The 22,583-nt window shown below is 40.6% G+C and overlaps 1 protein-coding gene across 1 annotated transcript in view; it reads right to left on the bottom strand.

Moving 5' to 3' along the window:
* The window catches only part of gsg1l2b (gsg1-like 2b), a 201,000-nt gene that overhangs the window by 23,183 nt on the left and 155,234 nt on the right, over positions 1–22,583 (bottom strand). Inside the window, exon 4 of the mRNA XM_063074215.1 lies at positions 1,860–1,971. Within this exon, the coding sequence (XP_062930285.1) occupies positions 1,860–1,971 (112 nt within the window). The remainder of the gene's footprint in view (positions 1–1,859; positions 1,972–22,583) is intronic.

A 22,583-nucleotide genomic window follows, 5' to 3' on the forward strand; every position in this document is an offset into this window, starting at 1 on the left:
CTCATTGGTTGACATTTAGAACTCAGTATCTCAGTTCATACTCAGATTATCGCTAAATGCTGGTGTTGATACGCTTCCTTGATTCAATCCATGAATCACAGTCTCCATTCTCCCATTCCCTAGTGCCAACTTTTGCATCCTTTGCAATGCACCTCCAGGACTCCAATGTCAACTCCACCTCAAACCTAAACTTCCATCCCCATCCCTCTCCCAAACACAGATCTGAATGGATGGCCATTAACACGTTATTACTTTATTTCATTTATTTGAAGATACAGCTTAATGGTCCCTTCTGGCCCATACCACCCAGCTGCACCCATTAGTCTTGCGAGAACATGGAAAGTCTTCACTCTCCAGGGCGCAGGCCTGGGCAAGGTTGTATGGGAGACCAGCAGTTGCCCATGCTGCAAGTCTCCCCTCTCAACGACACCGATGTTGTCCAAGGGAAGGGCATTAGGACCCATACAGTTTGGCACCAGCATCGTCTCAGAGCAATGTGTGATTAAGTGCCTTGCTCAAGGACACAACACGTTCCCTCAGATGGGGCTCGAACTCACGACCTTCAGGTAGCTAGTCCAATGCCTTAACCACTTGGCCACATGCCCACATGCACCCAAGTAACCAATTAACCTACTAACCTGTACATCTTTGGAATAATGGAGGAAACCGAAGCACCAGTAGGAACCCCATACAGTCATGGGCAGATTGTGCAAACTCCTTGCAGACAGTAGTTGAATTGAACCCTGGTTACTGCCGCTGTAACAGTGTTACCCTACTGCCAGGCTACTGTGCTGCCCTGAGGTGAATGTGTCCAGTTCTTTGTCTTGTGTGCCCTTAACACCTATCTCATCCATGGGTTAACCAGAACTTCCAGGCCTGCTCCTCTCCAGCAGTCTTTCATCTGTTGGGATAATACAGCAGCCTCTCACATTTACAGCGCTGGCATCATTTAAATCTCATTTGGCAATCTCCCACAGTTCATGCTTTAATTTAAAGGAAATAAAACTGATCAATAAAAACAACTCATGCAGAGATCAATGGAAACAGGCTTCAGAGGATATACTCTAACTGGGGGAATTTCAAGCAGGGGAATCAAATAGAGCTGGTGTAATTATTTTCAGTGAATGCCCAGCCAGTTTATCATCTGGATCAGAGGTTCAGCTGTGTATGTGTGTTCCCTGTAGCGTGGACAGCAGAGTGAGTCAGCAGAAGGTTCTGAATAGGAATTAGAATGAAATCTCCACCATTTCCAGCTTACTAATTGCTGAAGTAATAAACCCCAGGAATTATTGCATTTCTCTCAGTAATACAGAAGTGACATGGCTGTATCCTAGGTAAATAGCTGGGAAGGATTTGGAGAGGGGTGGTGAATTCATGAGTATAAAGTATCCACAATCCCTGAATAATATTTATTATTTTTGAACATCTGGCATGTGTGAAGGAAAAATATAGGTTATAGTTTGTAAATAGAATCAGAGGAGACACAGAGATAGCAGATGATGGAACCTAGAGCAACAAATATTCAGAAGGTCAACCAGCACCTGTGATTGCCCTAATGAAGGGCTTCAGCATGAAGCATTGCCACTTCCTCTCCCCCCAGTATAAAATTGGAACTAAACAGGACTGATAAAAAGAGGAACAGCATCATACAAACAGCTGGGTGCACACATGTCAAAGGAAAAAAAAACAGGAGAAAAAGCTTCTAGTTCCAATGAAGATGGTAGACAGAGACTCTTGTAGAGCATAAAAATAGTGACATGGATCATGGGCACATTCTACAGAATAATTGATATTCAGTTATATTCTAACTACCCAGTCAATATATGTCTATTTCTGGTTTCTACATACTATACACTTACCAGTATGACCACCCATAATCCCAGGTCTGTGGTCTCCAGTCTTCTGGGCCAAGGTTGACGGTCATCTGAAACACAGTCGTATACATCATGTGGGCTACCATTCCCAGGAGACCTGCAACACCAAGTCACAAGGATATTGGGAAGTAAGCAAAACTGAAAACTGGGAAGGAACAAGTGAATGTTCTAATCGTAATATTCTGAAGCATCCAGCCCTTTCCTAAAATGCAGTGCCTCCTCGTTAGTCCTGTCTATATTCAAATCATTTGTAGTCTCACAGCATTAGATGGCAGTGTGAGTTCAGTCTGTGCGTGTGAGATCTCCCACTGTTAATGCTGGCAGATTCTTGGATTCAGGCCATCCTTAATCTTGCTAGGTTAATACAGAGAACTAACTGGAGCCAATTCAGTGTGACCTCCACATGTTGACACTGACAGACGTTAGGATTTAAGCCACTTCAGTTGCATCTGACTTATGTGCTGCAGCTACCTAGACTGACCTACATGCAACTGAGCAGCTGTAATATTGCCACATGCTGGGGCTGAGTTAGTAAGGAGGGGATGGTGTCTGAATCCCATACCCATGTTGACCAATTCCTGAATTCTGTACCAGCCTAATCTTCAAGATAGCAATTTTAAGATGTACTGAGATTTATCATTGGGAGCTATGGGCAAAAGGAAATAGATAGGGTGTAAAGAGGGGAAAGAAAATTATACAGCAAAAATAAAAGACATGGTGAAGAATATACAAAGGAATGGCCAGAACTTCCTTAGAGCAGATTATCTGTCATTATCCTAGTTCTGAACAAGGGCAATCAGTCATTAGAATTCTCTACATGAGAAGCTCTACTGTGTGGAGCGTGGCCAGACAGTTAGGACATTAGACTAGTGATCTGAAGGTCGTGGATTCAAGCCTCGGTCGAGGCAGCGTGTGAATTCTTGAGCAAGGCACTTAACCACACAATGCTTCAATCAACCCAGCTGAAAGTGGGTACCGGCAAAAATGCTGGGGGTTAACCTCGCGATAGACTGGCGTCCTATCCGGGGGGGGGAGTCTCGTACTTTCAGTCGCTTCACGCCACGGAAACCAGCTTAAGCACTGGCCTGATGGGCCACAAGGCTTGTGACAGACTTTAATCTAACAGAAGAAGCTCTGTGGATGCTGGAAATCCAAAGCAACGCAAACAAAATGCTGGAGAAGCTTAACAGGCAATCAGTATCTATGGAAAATAACGAGCAGTCGACATTTTGGGCTGAGACCCTTCTTCAGCAAAGGAAGGGAGAAGATGCCACAATAAAAAAGTGGGGGGGGGGGAGGGAAGGAGGATAGCTAAAAGGTGAAGCCAAGTGGGTGTGAAAGGTAAAGAGCTGGAGAGAAAGAAATCTGATAGAAGAGGAAATGGACAACGGGGGAAAAGGAAGGAGGAAGGGATCTAGGGGGGAGATGATAAACAGGTGAGAGGAGGTAAGAGGCCAGAATAGTTGAAGAGGGGAGTGAGATGGATTTTTTTTTAACCAGAAGGAGAAATCAATATTCATGCCATGAAGTTGGGAGGCTACCGAGGTGGAATATAAAGTGCTCTCCTCCACCCTGAGGCTGGCCTCATCGTGGCACAGAAGTAGGCCATGGACTGACATGTCAGAATGGGAATGGGAATTAAAACGTTTGACCACTGGGAAGTTTCGGTTTTGGCGGATGGAGTGGAGGTGCTCTATGAAGCAGTCGCACAATTTATGACACGTCTCACCAAAGTAGAGGAGGTCTCATCAGGTGCAACATTCATTGGAGTCAGCCCCAGCAGATTTGCAGGTAAAGTGTTGCCTCACTCGGAATGGAGGTGAAGGAGGAGGTGAATGGTCAGGTGTAGCAGTTTGGCTACTTACAAGGATAACTGCCAGGAGGGAGATTAGTAGAGAAGGATGAAGGGACAATGGAATCAATCATGGAAGGAGAGATCCCTGGGAAAGCAGATAGTAGGTAGGTGGTAAAAGAAGGTTTGGTGTTAAGATCCTTTTGAAGATGGCAAAAGTTGCAGAGAATGGTATGTTGGATGTGGAGGCTCCTGGGGTAGTAGGTAAGGGCATGAGGAACTCCGTGTGGTGGGAAGATGGGGTAAGAATGGATGTTCGGGAAATGGAGGAGATGTGGGTGAGGGCAGCATCAACAGTGGAGGAAGGGAAACACTTCTCTTTGAAGGAGGAGAACACCTCTGATGTCCTGGAAAGTTGCTTCCTGGGAACAGATGTGGCAAAGACAAGGGAACTCTACCTAAGTAGGATGTGTGATGGATGTTTATTTTTCAGGGCCCAAGAGGCTTATTGCCTACCTCAGCTTTCTAGTGCAGCAGCATGACCTTTCTAAAGGGTCAAAGTTGTTTGTAGCAAAGTTAAACTTCTAACCAATATTCCTCGCTCAGCTTCATTTTGTAAACAAGCAAGCGGTAGGGTCTTGCAGGCCCTTGTTAAATCAATGTAAGACAATGGGGTTATGTTAACTGGCCTGCATCAATCCAGACACCACTGACTAAGTTATTTGCGGCACTGTGACTGCAAAAAAACATAACATGGTGGTAAAAATTAACTAGCAGCAAAATAGTATGAATGTTAGACAGCATTGGGGATGGTCAGGAATGACAAGGAGAATGGCAGAAAGACCGGGTGACTGAAAGAAGAACTAGAATTCATTTGTCAACCTTTGCTTTCTGTGACAGATGACTCATTCGTATGTAACTTGTTGCTACATTCTTTTAGTTCATAAGAATTGTACCAGTATTTGTAAATCCTTTGTAATTTATTAATGTTTTGTAATTTGGAAATCTTTGAAAAATCCGAAATCTTCTGTGAGTTTTAAATGTGTGTTAAGAACATTTGTCTAAATTTAAACATGTATCATTAAAAATAAAATGAATTGTTTTTAAACTACTTTGTTAGCTGAAAGGATCTCCTTCCTCCTTGGTATGGAGGGAGGACCAACACCTCAAATTGTGGGTATTGGCAGTTAGACCTTACTGCAGGTTCTACACAGGTAAGTAAGCTAGTCTTTGAAGAATGGGTGGATACAGTATAATCTCCCTATAGTGAGGGTACCTGATGATACCTACATCAGATAGGGCTTAAAATCTCTTTTTCAGTTCAGGGCTTTATGGTCAGTGATTGTAGCCTCAATCAATAAACAGATTTAATACAGAGATAGATGAATATTAAGGGAATTCAGATTCAGTTTAATTCATTGGCATATGCACCAATGTGCAATGAAATATTTTGCATGGATGAAGCTCCCAGAGTTAACAGTATACATGGGAGTGATAGATACAATAATAAAAACACCAACAAGCACAAAACAGATGAATGATGCAACGATTGCAGTGATATAAGAGGTATAGCATTACAAGAAGAAAGTGGTGTAGGGAAAGGTAAAAGACCAACCATTACGTTATTGAATGGCAGAACAAATGCAATGGGCTGAATGGGCTATTACTGAACATACAAAATATAAAAATAGTGAGAATTTTAAGATCAAGCTCATGCTTAACCTGGCATCAGTGTAGATCAGCAAGCAGAAGGTTGATGGGAAGAAATGGGGTCAATGCAAATGAAGAGACAATCAGGAGAAGATGCACAACATCACGTCTGTGATGGGCAGAAAGAGGAAGTCTGTTTGGGAGTGCAGTGGAGTAATCAAGTGTGCCTGTGGATTCCAACAGCAGATAAATCAAGACAGGGATAATGCCACCAAGATGCAAATAAGCAGTTTTAATGCAGATATGTGATTGGCAGCCCATCTAGGGGTGAAATATCTCACCAAGGCTGCAAACATTCTGGTTTGGTTTCAGCTATTCACTGTACAGGGAATTCTAACTGGTTTTACAGATTGTATTCTCACCTTGTCTGTTTTTTTTTATTTTAAATTTCTGTCAATTATGTCTGCTCCTTGGTTTGTCTCACCTGCCTATGGACAAGCACCTGTTTATGATACAGTATCTCCTGTTGAGATTCAAAAGACAGTCAGTGGGAGTTTGCATTCCATTCTCCCCTTTAGACACTTCCATTTCTTTCCTTTCCCACGTGTGAAATAAGGATGACTTCAATCATTCATCAGTTTCCCGTTTTGTTGATTAGCCAGTCCACTCTGGCTCCTTCTTCGTTGTGTTTTATTAACATGCATGTTCCTCTTTCATATTTCTCAGATTTGAACAGCTGTTCACCCTGAACATTAACTTTCCTGTTTATTTCACAGGTGAAAATTGCTATGTATCTGCAGTGAAAAACAAAACAAAAATCACAGATACTGGAATTTAGAAATACAACTCAATATGCTGGGGAAAAAAACTTTGGAACTTTGAAAGGTCTAGAGTTTCTCTTACTTTCTGAATTTTTCTAACATATCATGTTTTTATTTCATTTGCATCAACTCCTTTCACCAACAGTGCAGGATAGAGGTAAAAGACCAGCCACAAATAATTGAATGACACACCAGATATGAGAAGTCTCCATTTCTTACACTGAACTCACTCAACACTATGGGGTAAACTACCTGAATGGAGCAAAACCTGATTGTAAAGCTCTGTACAACATAGAGTTTTGCCAATCAGGTTGTGCTAAGTCCTTAGATGTTTGTGAACATTTATTTACTCATTTTTATGGAGTTGGTCATTATTGAAGTGAGCAATATTTACAACTGCATGAGATGCTGACTCAAGAAGGTAACATATATCATTGAAGATCTCCAGCACTGAGGCCACGCCACCTTCTCCCAAACAATCAGGTTCAAGACAGCTACTTTCCTTCTGACATTCAGTTCTTGAATCAATATGCCTTTTAACAAACTTCTATAGATGCTCAGTGGAGATTATCCTGACTGGTTACATCATGGCCCAGAACAGAAAAGCCTACAAAAAGTAGCCACATACGTTAAGACCATAAAATCATAAGACACAGAAGCAGAACTAGACCATTCGGCCCATTGGGTCTGCTCCACCATTCTATCTTAGCTCATCTCCCTTAACCCCATTCTCCTGCCTTCTCTCTGTAACTTTTGATGCCCTGACTAATCAAGAACCTATCAACCTTTGCTTTAAATATACCCAATGATTTGGCCTCCACAGTCATCTGTAGCAATGAATTTCACAGATTCACCGTGTTCTGGTGAAAGAAATTCCTGCTCATCTCTATTCTGAGGCTGTGCCATCTGGTCCTAGGCTCCCCTGCTACAGGAAGCATCCTCTTCACATCCACTCTATCTAAGCTTTTCAATATTCAATAGGTTTCAGTGAGACCCCCCTCAGCCTTCTAAACTCCAGCAAGCGCAGGCCTAGAGCCATCAAATATTTCTTATATGTTAATTGCTTCATTCCCAGAACCATTCTCATGAACCTCCTCTGGATCCTCTCCATTGTCAGCATGTCCTTTTTTAGATTAGGGGCCCAAAACTACTCACAATACTCCATGCTGTCTGTCCATTGTCCATTGCCTCATAATGCCTCAGCATTATATACTTGCTTTTATATTCTAGTACTCTCAAACTTAATGTGAACATTGCATTTGCCTTCCTTATGACTGACCCAATCTGCAAGTTAATCTTTAGGGATTCCTGCATGAGTTCTCCCAAGTACCTTAGGACTTCTGATTGTTTAAAATGTTCTCCCTGTTTAGAAAATAGCCTACACCTTTATTCCTTCCATCAAAGTGCATGAATATATACCTCAATACAATATATTGTACTTATCATTTCTTTGTCCATTCTCCCATCTGCCTAAGTCCTTCTGCAGACTCCCTGCTTCCTCAAAACTTCCTGGTCCTCCACATATCTTTGGATTGTCTGCAAACATGGCCAGAGAAAGCCATCCAGTCAGTCATCCAAATCATTGACATACAACGTGAGAAGAAGCGGTCCCAACACCAGGCCCAGTGGAACACCACTAGTCACCAGCAGCCAAACAGAAAAGCCCCATTTATTCTCATTTTGCCTCTTGCCAGTCAGCCAACCTTTCATCCATGCTAGTATTTTTCTTGTAAGACCATGGGTTCTTATCATGTTAAGCAGCCTCATGTGCTTCACCTCATCAAAGTCCTTCTGAAAGTCCAAAATAAAGCCCAGTCTATCACATGAAATGTCCTCTCCTTCATTGAACACATCGACAAAGAGTCCTGACACAAGAAAGCAGCATCCATCATCAAGGACCCTACCATCCAGGCTCTGTTCTCAATGCTGCCATTGGGAATGAGGGACAGGACTCTTGGCTCCACTGTTCAGGAACAGTTTTTATCCTTCTCCCAGCATTGTTACGTTCACTCACCTCACCAATGAACTGATTGCACAACCAATGGACTCACTTTCAAGGGCTCTATAACTCATGTTTACCATATTATTTATATACTTATTTATTTAATATTTTATTTGTTCTATTTACCTACTTTTGCACATTGGTTGGTTGTCAGTTTTTGTCTGTGTGTAGTTATTATTTGATTCTCTTGTATTTCTTGGCTCACTGTGAATGCCTGTAAGAAAATAAACTTACATGATGACATACTTTGATTAATAAATTTACTTTGAGCTTTGACTCCTAATCACTATCTCAATATAGCAAAGCTGTGAGCACGTTGATCATTTTGCACTACAATGATTTTTTACGTCCTACCAGTGTCCTTTCCTGTAACATTTGTAAATAATTTATGATTTTCTTGTGAATGTTGCTCACCTAATGCTGTGTGTCTGTGATGCTATCACAAGTATGTTTTTTCATTGCACCTATGCAGACACATATGCCAATAAACTCAACTTTGACTTTGACCATGTGCATCCTGAATTGTGGCAGTCTTTTTGGTGAAGATACTTCTACTGTGCTGATGGGTAGGGAGCTATTCTTGCTCTGCTTGGATGTAGCAGTAGTGGCCCAACTGAGTGGCTTATTTGGCCTTTTCAAGTAAGCCACTTGAGGTCAGTCAGTTATCACACAGAGGCCAGACTGGGGAAGGGCTGACAGGTTTGATCCCTTGAAAAGCCAAGACCAAGTCCAGTAGATTTTTACTTCATTACTTATATTAGTTGTTCCAAATTATTAACTGAATTAAAATTTTACAGCTGCAGTGGTGGGTTTGAACTCATGTCTCTGGATTTTTAGCCCTGGCCTATGACCTACGAGTCTGATAATGTAATCACTGCCCAATCATACATCCTCTTTCCCTGTCATCCCTACTTTCTTCCAGTTTAAACATCTCTTTCCGACTCCAACAGTAAGCTGACATTTGTAAGCATTAAAGCTACTAAAAATGCTATTTTAGCAATTCCAACATAAAACAAATATAGCAGAAACACGAATATGATTACACACGTTTAAACTTCATTAAATCATAAAGATATAATTTACTTGATATTTATTTCTCTCAATCACACTCTCTCTACCAGAAGTAATTTTCACATATTTCCTAATGATACAGGGAGGCCAGTCAGCCCTTTTGGTCTATGCCATCTCACAGTGCATGGCACCTGATGATGATCATCATCATCCCAAAATCACTACACAATAGCATTAAATGATTAGGCCAACACAGCAATATTTGTATATGAATCACCAGCAAGCAACAATACTAAGCACCACTAGAATAATCCAAAACTTCCCAGCAATTGAGAAATGAGTGTGCTTGGCTATGTCCCTACCTCAAGTTTTATCAATTTGAGCTGAGAAAAAATAAAAATACAATAGGAATAATAATAAATAACTTGAGACGAAAAGCCCTTGAGTGTGAATACATAGGTTGTAGAACAGTACAAAGTAAAATTTATTTTCACGGTACGTACATGTCACTATACACAACCCTGAGATTTTTTTTCTGCGGGCATTCTTAGCTGTAAACAGAATCAATGAACAACAAACTGCACAGATGTAAATATAAGTAAATAGTGATAAATAATGGCAGCATGAAATAACAACATAAAGAATCCTTAATGTGAGACTGTCAGTTGTGAGAATTCCGGAAAGAGAATGAGTGTAGTTATCCCCTTTTGTTCAAGAGCCTGATAGCTGGGGGGTAGTAATTGTTGTTGAACTTGGTGGTGTGCATCCTGAGGCACTTCTACCTGATGGCAGTAATGAGAAAGGAGCATGGCCTGGGTCGTTAGGACCTTTGATGATGAATGCTGCCTCCCTATGGCATCATTTCACGTAGGTGTGCTCATTGCCTGGGAGGGTTTTACCCATGATGTACTGGGCCAATACACTACCTTCTGTTGGATTTTCTGCTCAAAGGCTTTGATGTTCCCATATCAGGCTGTAATGCAGCCAATCAGTACACTTTTCATCACACATCTATAGAAGTTTGTCAAGGTTTCTGATGACATGCCAAATCAGTGCAGACTCCTGAGGAGGTAGAGACGCTGTCATGCTTTCTTTGCAATTACATTGATATGGTATGTCGAGGACAAGTTGACATTGAGCGAGAGGTTGTTGTGGCACCATTCAGCCAGGTTTTCAATCTCCCTCCTCTGTGCAGACTCAGCCAATGACAGTGGTGTCATCAGCACTGTTCCATCTAAACTGCACGAGTGCACAGCCATGCAGTAACTGAAATGCACCTACGCACATAGCCTTTGTTGCCACTCTGCTGGAATTGGGCACAGCTAGAAACATTTTAGGAAATGTGAAAGATTTTCTTTGTTGTACTGTATTTCATTACACCTTCAATTAATAAATAAAATCAAAAGTATGTGAATTTTCAATTTTAATTCTAAAAAATATGCATAATACAAAAATAGATTTAAAATGTAGCACAGTTTTCAGGCTATGTAAAGATGTCCTGCTCAGGGCAATGGTTGATCCATGTAAAAAAAAAGAGGGAACGTTGGTCATCAGCAAACTTAGCAAACTTAAATATGTTTCGTAGTGGAGCTGTGCCAAGCCTCAGATTCACATGTATAAAGCAGAGCAGGGAGGATAAGCATACAGCCTTGTGGTGCACCTGAGCTGATGGTGATTGTGGAGGAGATGTCATTGCCAATCCGAACTGACTGAGGTCTGCAAGTGAGGAAATCAAGGATCCAGTTGTACAAGGAGGTACTGAGGCCAAGGTCTTGAAGCTTACTGATTAGTTTTAAGAGGATGATGGTATTAAATGCTGAGCTGTAGTCAATGAAGTGTATCCTGATGCATGCACCTTCACTGTCAGATGCTCCAGAGTTGAGTGAAGAGCTGTTGTGATGCTAGGCAAACTGGAGCGGACTCAAGTCACTGCTTAAGCAGGAGTTGATTATGTTTTGCCACCAACCTCTCAAAGCACTTCATTCCAGTAGATATAAGTGCTCCTGGATGATAGTCGTTGAGGCAGGTTACTATGTTCTCCTTGGATACTGGTATAATTGAAATCTGCTTGAAGCAGATGGGTACCTCAGACTGCAGAAGCAAGAGTACAAAGATCTCAGTGAACACTCCAGCCAGTTGATCAGTACCGGTTCCAGAGAATGTATTTGGACCACTTATGTTTTACTTGGTTGCTAGATCGGAACGCCATCGATCTGGCCCTCAGAAGATTGCAGATCTCATGGTTCATCCAGGGATTCCGGCTGGGGAAGACTGAGTGATTTCTGGGGACACACTCATTTACAACAGTTTTTATGAAGTCCGTGACAACTGTGGTATATTCGTTCAGATCCTCTGATAAGTCTTTGAACAACCACAGTCCACCCTGAAGCAACCCTGTAGCCGCTCCCGAATTAGAGGACATGTACTATAACAAAATGTTGGACAAACTAGACTTGCAGCAGAGACTGAAGAGAGATCTGAAAGGTTTATAAGATAATAAAAGGCATGGATTGAGTACACAGACAGTATCTTCTCCCGGCATTGAAATATCTAATTCTAGATGGCATGCATTCAAGGTGAGAGGAGGTAATTTCAAGGAGATGTGAGAAGCAAGTCTTTCAGACAGACAGTGGTAGGTACCCAGAATATGTTGGCTGGGGTGATGGTAGAGACAGACACATTCGGGACTTTTAAGAGAAGTTTCGATAGACACATGAATGTGAGGGAAATGGAAGGTTATGGATGTTGTGTAGACAGAGGGGATTGGTTTAGTGGGCCATTTGATTACTGATTTAATTGGTTCAGTACAATATTGTGGGTACAATGGCCTGTTTCTGTGCTGTCCCATTGTTCTATGTTCTAAAGCTCTCAATCCATATTCACAGATGTCACTACTATTGTTGGTAAAATCTTAATTTGTTCATCTGACTGGCTGCATCACAGCTGGTATGGGGGCTCCAGTGCACAGGATTGCAAAGATTGAAGAGGGTTGCAGACCTAGCTAGTCCCTCTTGGGCACAACTCTCCACACCACTGAGGACATCTTGAGGAAGTCGTGCCTCAAGAAGGTGGCATCCATCATCAAAGACTCTTACTATTTGTGACATGACCTATTCTTTTGACCTGTAAAGGGGGGGGGGTACAGGAGAGTAAAGACCCCTTCTTAACAATTCAGAACATCTTCATCCCCTCCATCATCAGATCAGTCCACGAAGCCTTGAACACGAGCTCATTATTATAAAGACAAGACAATTTGCAGATGCTGGAATGATCTACCACATTATGTCTTTTTATTTTACTCTATTTATTTGTTTTGTAATTTATAGTTACTTATGACCTTCAGTGCAGCTACCACAAAGCTACAATTTTCATGTCATAGAAGACAGTGGTAATAAACCTGATTATGATTCTGATTCTAAAATCATGGCTGAATATTTTATATACATATAATATAGGTAATACTTTGCTTAAAGTTTTACATCTTACAAAAAATACTTCTAATATCTGTTAGACCCAGGGCAATTAGTGAGGATAGTCTACTCATATAGTTTCTGTGCAGAAATCAAATTCTTCAATGTAGGATTGAAATCTTCAATGTTTCTAGACCATTGTCAGAAATACCATCCTTCCTTTCACGCTTCTCATCTGCTGAGTACAAGAGACTGCAATGAAGAATGCATCCAGTCTCCTGCCCTGTTCATCCTCAGTGCTTGCCTTGATTGACTTGCACTGACTCATGAACAAACACCACTTTAATTTAACACTGTGCCAAATCGGGCTGCCCCGAGGGTTGGGATCTGTCTGTCTGCAGCACGTCTGGACTGGTCACAGTAGTAGAGCACTGACTCACTGAAGAAGGAGCCACATGCGCACAGTAGTTAGCCTTCAGCTTTACATCTTTTGCTACTTTGTTTTGGTTGGATTTAGGAACATATGAAATATCAAGTACTAAAATAAAATTGTGCGGGTAAAAGATGTGGAAAGCTTTGTACTAAATAGAGGCATCAGTGAATCCTACTGTGCCATGAGACCATAAGACATAGCAGCAGAATTAGGCTATTCAGTCCATCAAGTCTGCTCCATCATTTAATCAGAGTTGATTTATTTTTCCTTTTCACCCCATTCGCCTGCTTTCTCCTCATAACCTTTGACATCCTTACAAATTAAGAATACTGTCGTTGCCACCTTAAAAAAAACCCGATTGCCCTAATACAGAGGCATTAGTAGTTGTTAGGTTTTGTAACTCCAAAACAAAACTAATTGCTAAAATATTAAATATGCAACATTCCTCCATGCTTAGCTATAAACTCCAACTCAATGTAGAATGCAACTCAGCTCAGCATAGTAAATTTAAAATTGCCCCATTCAGGTCTAAAGGTCTAATTGCTGTGGAGGCTTTCTTACTCATGTGAAATAATGTCCTTCCTGACACGGAGGATCACTCTGCTCATCAGGAGACACCTGTGGCTGTGAAACCATCTCAGGTTCTGGGACCTCCACCATGGTGGTTGTAGGACTGCAGGAAGCGGTTCGGACAGTTATGGGCAACTGATGTGTTGGCACTCAACAGAGCACGGCAAGCTTCGCAGGACAATGTGGATCATAACATGTGAGTACAGTGTCTAATGTCACAATATTCTTTACCTTTCTGAAGACCACCTCACACTGCTTTTCCACTGCCATTTCTTCCTGATCTATAGTAATGAATTCAAGGTGTAGCGCATAGTAGCTAGGTTTGGCAGGAACATGTTAGAGTAATTGACAGATCCTAAAACGGACTGTAACTGTAACACATCCTTTGACCTTGGTACACTCACCTCTGCTTGAATCTTCTCAGCACACTTGTGTAGTGCTTGTGCATTAATGGTTAGACCACAGAAAGTGATGCTTGGATTAAAGAATTCACACTTGTTGTGTCATGTTCTGAGCTCATGATTTCCCAATCCTTTTAAAACTGTCCTGAGATTTTGGAGGTATTCCTTGTCATCCTTACCGGTAACAATGATGTTATCCAGTTAACACTGAGTTTTCTGGGCAGCCTTGTGTCACCTGGCCCATAACTTTCTGCCAGAGTGCAGGTACAGATATACTCCAAAAATGAGCCTATTACCATGATAAAGCCCCCTGTGAGTGTTTACTGTGAGAAATGCTTTAGATACTTTCTTTATCTGCATCTATAGTTTGGCTTCAGCTAAATCCACTTTGCTGAAGTGTTTCCCTTCAGAAAGGTTTGCAAAAATATTATCTTTTGTAGAGGGTACTGATATACTTTCAGTACTGGGTTGACCTTAAAATTACCACAGATCCTGACAGACCCATTCTCCTTGGCTACTGCAAACATCGGTGCTGCCCATGGGCTCCACGTAACCTTAGAAAGAAAATCCTTCAGCCTCCGTGCAGTTGAACTTACTGGCAAATTCATTACCGACTGTAAGGAAACAGATGGGCTTTATAAAACTTGGGTGTGGCAATTTGATTTAACACTATTTTGCCCTTGATATGTTTCAGTCTTCCAGTGTCGTCCTAGAGTACTGCTGTGGTATCAACAGTACCTTTCTTATCTCAATTTCAGTTGACTACATTGCTGGGGATGTTGCACACAAATGGTGCGTGGATCTCCAGTCAAGCAGAAGTTGTCTCAGCCACTCAGGACCCTACAATGCTAGCCTCCTGTATTTTTTTTTACCACATACAAGCCCAATGTAGCTTGTTGGCTGTATTTCACTGTTAGAAATGTCATTCCCATCGGAGTTATCTTTTCTCCAGTATAAGTTTTTGGTTGGATATATGTAGGCTTCAATTCAGTATCGTTGAAATACCATTCAAACTCATTTTCAGTGACCAAATGAATTTTAATTAATTTGCCATTCAGTTTTGATACAAGCCATATTGCTTGTCTCTGGTAAGTGTTCACAATTACAAATTTCAAGTCTACCTAGCTCCGTTTCACTCTCATCATTATCAGATTTTTCATCAACAGCATACAGATTAGCGCTCTTTGTGAAACTGCAATTGACATTTACATTCCCTGTGTAGTCCATTTATCTCTGCCTGCCTGACACGCTGTTTGCATGCGTCCTATTTTGTCACATTTTCTGCAAGTTTTGCTTTTGAATCTGCATTGTTTTGGTGCATGTGAGCCTCTGCCACAACAATAACACAATCTCTTCATCCGGGCTGGCTTCTGTTTAGATGTTGCAATTTTTTTTTCACGCTCACTTTCATTTCTTACTGCAACTCAATTGCATCTCTGTCTGCTATTTCATCTGCTCCTTTAAATGTAAGTTACACTTCAGTTAGGGACTGTTTTAGAATGATTTCTTGTAAGATTCCACAAATGAAACAATTTCTCAGCGCATCATTAAGCCCAATATCGAACTGATAATGCTCAGAGAATCTCTTCAATTCAGCCATTGAAATGGACTCCCCTTCCTTTTGATTCTGCTTATGAATGCTAAGGTGTTCTGCAATCAACAAAGATTTTAGCTCTAAATGCTCTGCATTATTTTCATGATATCAGCAAGACTCATTTCAGTTGGTTTGGTTGGAACAGTCTAACTTCTAAGCAAACTGTATGTCTTTAAATCCAATACACTCAAGTAAACTTGGTACTCACTTTTCACTGGCTATTCCATTTACTTTAAAATGTTGCTCAGTCCACTCAGTATAAAATATCTAGTTAACCGTTATGAAATTGAACGCATCTATCTTCCCAATGTAGCCAGTGATTTCTGCTTTTTTCACTCAACCATTAAAAAGAAATTGTTTTAAAAACGTGAACATCTTGTTATGCTTCAACAAGTAGTTAGTCATCTTGGGTTCACTTAAACCTTTCTCTTTGTTACTGTTATGTTTATAACTCCAAAACAGAAACTAGTTGCAGGAAAAACATGGAGCCAATAGTAACTCATGTACATTCTTTTTTTTTCAAATTTTATTTCTAGAAAATTTTTTAACCCCGAACCCTTGAGTCAGTGTTGGAATTATATAAATCATAGCTTACAAAACATAAAATTATCCATAAAATAAAAGCAAACATGGCAAAAATAAATATTAATAACCACGTGTGTCTATTTAGACCTCTAGTAACAGAAAAGGCTGCCATTCAGCAATATACTTCACCACTACATTCACCACTATCTCCCCCCCAGAAAACCTAAATATTTGCCCTATTTTTGTGTATAAATGTCCAATCTATCAAACTGTTTGTAAGACATACGTTCAAAAGCTGCCACTTTGGCTATTTCGGTGACCTGCTCCTGAAATGATGATCCCCCCCCAAGTTCCTTCAATCTCTGAGTATAATTTGTCTCCCTACCATTATACTTGTCTGGATCCAATTTTCAGAGTGTTTATCCCCAAGTAACCCATGTGTCTCCCAAGACAAACGGTCTAGGGCAGAAAGGGAGGTGAATACCTGAAACTTCACCCATATACTTAAGTATTATAATCCAAAATTCTTGAATTCTGGGACAGGACCAGAGTGCCTGTACTAAGTCCACTTTATCTGCCTCATAGCGCCAGCATTCAGGGGTGTTTTTCAACCCTAATCTATATAACCTTGCTGGAGTCCAATAAAAACGGTGTAGGATCTCAAACTGAATAAGGCTCACCCTCAGGTCTCCTGACACTGTTTTGACATTTTTGCAAATTTTGTCTCACTCTTCTGTCTCAAAAGTCACACTCAGGTCTTTTTCCCATGCTCTTTTAAGACCCAACAGAGTTTTGACCCCTGAGACTTGTGCTAAAGCTGAATAATAAGTTGAAGCTTCGTGACTTTTACCATATGCAGCCAGTACAGTAGACAATATCGTAGCAACTTGTGGGGGCTGCTGTGTCGAACCAAAAGTTGTATGTAGCAAATGACATAGTTGAAGATATCTCCAAAATTGTGATCATGCTGTTGGATTAATTGATTAAAAGATTTTAAACTATCACCATTATAAAGGTCTCCCAATTTAATTATGCCTTTCCCTTGCCATTCCCTCCAGAAGAAAGGGGACTTATCAATACACAACTTTGGATTCATTCAGATACTCGAGGCTTCATTCAAATATGGATTAAATTTAAATAATCTGGCTATCTTATTCCAGAACAAATGCATATGCGATATAATTGGGTGAGACCTTGCCTCAGGAGGTAACTTGATAGACAAAGATTGTAATGGAGGGATGGGAGGAAGAGCAGAACACTAAATATGATACCAAGGAGGCGCTCTCTGCGGAGGTAGAGACCAATGTGCTGAATGTTTAAGAGTAAAGGCATAGTAATAATATATTAACTTTGGCAAGTCTAAGCCCCCCCCCCCCCCCCCGCTTTCAACTGGCAATTGTAATTTGTTAAAGCTTAAGCATGGGCATTTACCATTCTAAATAAAAGCCTTAGTTATTTTATCAAATTGTTTAAAATATGTTAATGGGATTTGCACTGGATCGATTGGAGCAGATAATTAACCTTTGGAATGCTATTCATCTTCAAGGCATTTACTTTTCCCAACATTGACAAATACAATGATGACCATCTGTCTACATCACATTAAATTCTCTGCAACAATGGATCAAAATTCACCTTTACTAAATCCTTCAGTTGAGGGGGAAAATTAATACCTAAATATTGTATACTGTTCTTTGGTCAGTGAAATTGGCCTAGGTGAAAAGCAGCTGCAAGGCAGTATGCAGTCAGTGGTAGCGCTTCTGATTTTGTCCAATTAACCTTATAATCTGAGAATCTAGAGTAAGACTTTATAATGTTAAAAAGACATGTCACTGACTGACTAGGGTCCGACACAAATAATAAAATATCATCCGCATCATCCGCATAAAGCATCAGTTTATGAACCTGTCCTCCCACGGATACCCCTATAAAGTTCTCATTCTCTCTGATAGCTGCTGCCAGGGGCTCCAAAGCTAGACAGAACAACACTGGGGAGAGTGGGGAACCCTGTCGGGTACCCCTTCTAAGAGAGAAGTAAGGTGAAATGTAACTACTAGAATGTACGTTCTTAGTTTTACTTTTAGCAAGACGTGTATGCATGACCTGGTAGTGTCATGATATATGCAATTTACGTACATTTACATGTAACCTGTAATGAATTATTTAAATGAATAAGAATGCCTACTCAAACAATATATTTACATTACTCTGATAATTGCAGATAATACTGAAATATTAAATTCACAACAGAAATGACCTTTCAAGAATCAGTAGATTTTAGAATGGAATTCCAGGTGGACTGGAAATTGCAAATGCCACTCCATCTTTTAACAAGGGAGGGATGCAGGAGAAAGGAAATTATAGGCTAGTTATCCTGAATTCAGTGGTTGTAAAGATGTTAAAATCCATTATCAAGGATGAGGTTTCAGGGTACTTGGAGGCACAAGATACAGCGAAGTCAACATGGTTTCCTTCAAACTAAATCTTACCTGAAAAATCTGCTAGAACTCTTTGAGGAAGTAACAGGCAGGACAGAGAAAGAAGAGTCAGTGGATGTTGTTTATTTGCATTTTTGGAAGATTTCTGACAAGGTGTCACACATGAAGGTATCTAACAAGACAATAGTCCATGGTTTTACAGGAAGGATACTAGCATGGATAGGAGACTGGTTGATTGGCAGGAGGTAAAGAGTGAGAATAAAGGGGGCCTTTTAAGGTTGGCTGCCAGAAAGTAGTGGTACTTTGCAAGGGTCAGAGTTCGGACCACTTCTTTTCATGTTAAATGCCAAAGATCTGGATGATGGAATTGATTGCTTTGTGGTCAAGTTTGTGTATGACATGAAGATATTTGGAGGAGCAGGTAGTGATGAGAAAGCTGGGATTCTGAAGAAGTACTTAGATTCGGAGAATGGGCAAAGAAGTGGAAGACGTAGCATAGTGTAGGAAAATGTATGTTCATGTTACTTGGTAGAAGGAATAAAGGTGTGATGTATTTTCTAAATGTTCAGAAAATTCAAAAATCAGAGGTGCAAAATGACTTGGGAGTTCTTGTGAGGGATTACCTAGAGGTTAACTTGCAGGTTTAGTTGGTGGTAAGGTAGGCAAATGTAATGTTAACGTTCATCTTGAGAGGACTAGAATATAAAAACAAAAGTGTAATGCTGAGACTTCATAAGGCACTGGTCGGACTGCATTTGGAGTATTGAGAACAGTTTTGAGCCCTTTATCTAAGAAAGAATGTGTTAGCATTGGAGAGGGTCCAGAGGAGTTTTACGAGAATGATTCCTGGAATAAAAGTGTTTGATACTTCCTGGCCTGTACTCACTGGAGTTTAGAAGAATGAGAAGGAATCTCATGGAAATCAATCAAATATTGAAATGCCTAGATAGAGTGGATGTGGAGAAGATTTTTCCTACACTGGGGGAGTCTAAGACCAGAGGACACAGCCTTTGAATGAAAATTTGTCCCTTTAGACAAAGTTGAGGAAGAATTTCTTTAGCCAGATGGTGGAGAAGTGTGAAATTTATTGCCATAAACTGCTGTAGAGGCCTAGTCATTGGGTATATTTGAAGCGGAGATTGATAGGTTCGTGATTAGTAAGGCTATCAAAAGTTACAGGGAGAAGAAAGAACAATTCATTGAGAGGATAATAAATCAGCCATGGTGGCATGGTGGAGCAGACACAATAGGCTGAAAGGGCTAACTCTTCTCCTATGTCTTATGGTATTACGGGTTTATGACTAGTCTTCCATAGCCATCTGTGGCAATGAATTCCACAGATTTGTCACCATATGGACTGTTGGACAAGAATTCAGATCACAAAACAAACTAAGAACTTTCAAGATAATATTTATACTCTGAAAATACTAAATTACTTACTCTGATCACACCAGAAATAAATATGAGAAATACTATCACCTATTTATATCAGCATATTACTTGTCTCAAAGCAAGTGCTAGATTTCATAGAGATAGACAGATCTGAATGAGTCATTTGTGAATTATGAGTAAGGCACATCATTGATTTCAGTGGAATCACTTTTGGGTGCAGAGAGCAAACACTAATGTGACTATGTGTTTATCACCACCTGACATCTAAAACTAGATGGCACAGGTTTAAATTAAGAAAGGAAAGATTTCAAGGGGCAAATTATGTGATTAACTAATTTCCCTGGGATCAATAAAGTATGACTATGACTATGACTATACCTACTATGAAAACTCCAAATACATTTACATTATCTGACAGCCATTTACATTGCATCATTAACATGTATAGAGATATTTGTTCAGGCACTCTTCCACTTAACAATACTTGACCTTCCGAACAGTAGGTGGTGGATATATGGAACAGGCTGCCAGAAGAATGAGAATATATAAAAGATGTTCAGACAGATTCACGAACAGGAAAGGTTTAGAGGGATATGGGCTTAATACAGTCAGATAGGATAAGCTCAGGAAGGCATCTTAGTTGAAATGGACAGGTTGAGCTGAGGGGTTTATTTCTGTGCTGTATAACCAACTCTATAAATTTATGACTCAAGTAGTAGGGCACCACCTCCTAGTATTCTTGCCAATTTGTATCTTTAACCAATGTCACTAAAAACAGAGTGATCCTATGGGACATTGGAAGGAGGTAAAGAGTTTAATAAAAACACAGATCTTTCTTACCAATTTTATTTGATCCCTAAAGTATTAATGCTAAGTATCATGTATTGTACTCGTCTGATGGTATCTGAGCAATTATTGATCTCCTGGGATCAATGTTGCAGGATTGAATGGTTTGTCACATGAAAGGCGTTTTTAATGGCTTTGCGCCTGTATTCACTAGAATTAAGGAGATTGAGAGGTGACCTCATTGAAACCTATTGAACAATGAAAGACCTTGATACAGTGGATGTGAAAAGGATGTTTCCGATGGTGGGAGAGTCTAAGACCAGAGAACACAGACACAGAATAGAGAAGCAACCTTTTAGAATGGAGATGAAGAGGGAATTCTTTGGCCAGACAGAGGCGAATCTGTGGAATTCTTTGCCACAGGCCAACTCTTTATGTATATTTAAGGCAGAGGGTGATAATTCTTGATTGGTCAGAGCAGGAAGGAATATGGTTGGTAGGCAGGAGATTGGGGCTGAGAGGAAAATTGGATCAGCCACAATTAAATAGTGGAGCAGACTCAATGGACCAAATGGCCCAATTCTGCTCCTATATCTTATGGTCTCCTGGAGTTGAGTTCACTGACGACCTCCCAGAGTTACCATGGACAGCTGAGTGGACTTATGCTTGTGTTATGTCAACTGGAGTTAGTAATGCAACTGACAGCCTGAATTTGCTGATATTAAGTGATTGGCCTCTTTCTTGCAACAAACAAAATGCCCTTTTCCAAAATAATCCAGTGGGAATTTGCATCAGGGATTTCACACCATGCTACTGGACAGCCCAGATAGTTGGAAGATCAAGTATTGTTAAATGAAAACGTGCCTGAACAAATATCTCTATTTGTGTTAATGATGCGATGCAAATAGCTGTCGGATAATAGAATCAGGGTCAGGTTTAAATTATCACTGGAATAGGTCTTAAAATTTGTTGTTTTGCAGCAGCAGTACATTGAAATACATAATAATAAAAACTATAAACTACACTAAGTACAAATAAAAAAAGAAAATTAAATGGAATATGTAGTTCAAAAAAGAGAGCAAAAAGTAGTGAGGCAGTGTTCATGGGTTCGTTGTCCATTCGGAAATCTGATGATCGAGGGGAAGAAGCTGTTCCTGAAACACTGAGGGAGTGTTTTCAGGTTCCCGTACCTCCTCCCTGATGGTAGCAATGAGAACAGGGCATGTGCTGGGTGATGTGGCTCTTAAATAATGGATGATACCTTTTTCAGGCATCGCCTTTTGAAGGTGTTCTCCATTCTGGGGAGACCATGATGGACCTAGCTGTGTTTACAACTTTCTGCAGCTTTTTTTTCTGATCCTGTGCAGTGGCCCCTCCATACCAGAGAGTGATACAACCAGTTAGAATGCACTGCAGAGAATATCTGTAGATATTTGCGAATGTCTTTGGTGACATACCAATTCTTCGCAAACTTCTGATGAAATATTACAGGTGTCATGCTTTCTTTGCCATTGCATCAATATGTTGTGCCTAGGATAGACCTTCCGAGATGTTGAAACCCAGGAATTTGAAACTGCTCATATATTCCACTTCTGATCCCTCGATGAGGACTGTAGTGTGTCCCTTCGACTTCCCCTTCTTGAAGTCCACAGTCAATTCCTTGGTCTTGCGACGTTGAGCGCAAGATTGTTGCTGTGACACCACTCAACCAGCTGATCTATCTCACTGCTATATGACTCCTTGTCACTACCTGAAATTCTGCCAATTAATAGTCATCTCATCGGCAAATTTATAAATGGGATTTGAGCTGTGCCTAGCCACACAATTGTGGGGGGAGGGGGGAGGGGGGGGGAGGAGTAGTGGACTAAGCATGCGTATCTGAAG

This window comes from Mobula hypostoma, chromosome 22 (assembly GCF_963921235.1).
Source record: "Mobula hypostoma chromosome 22, sMobHyp1.1, whole genome shotgun sequence".
Taxonomy (NCBI): Eukaryota; Metazoa; Chordata; class Chondrichthyes; order Myliobatiformes; family Myliobatidae; genus Mobula; species Mobula hypostoma.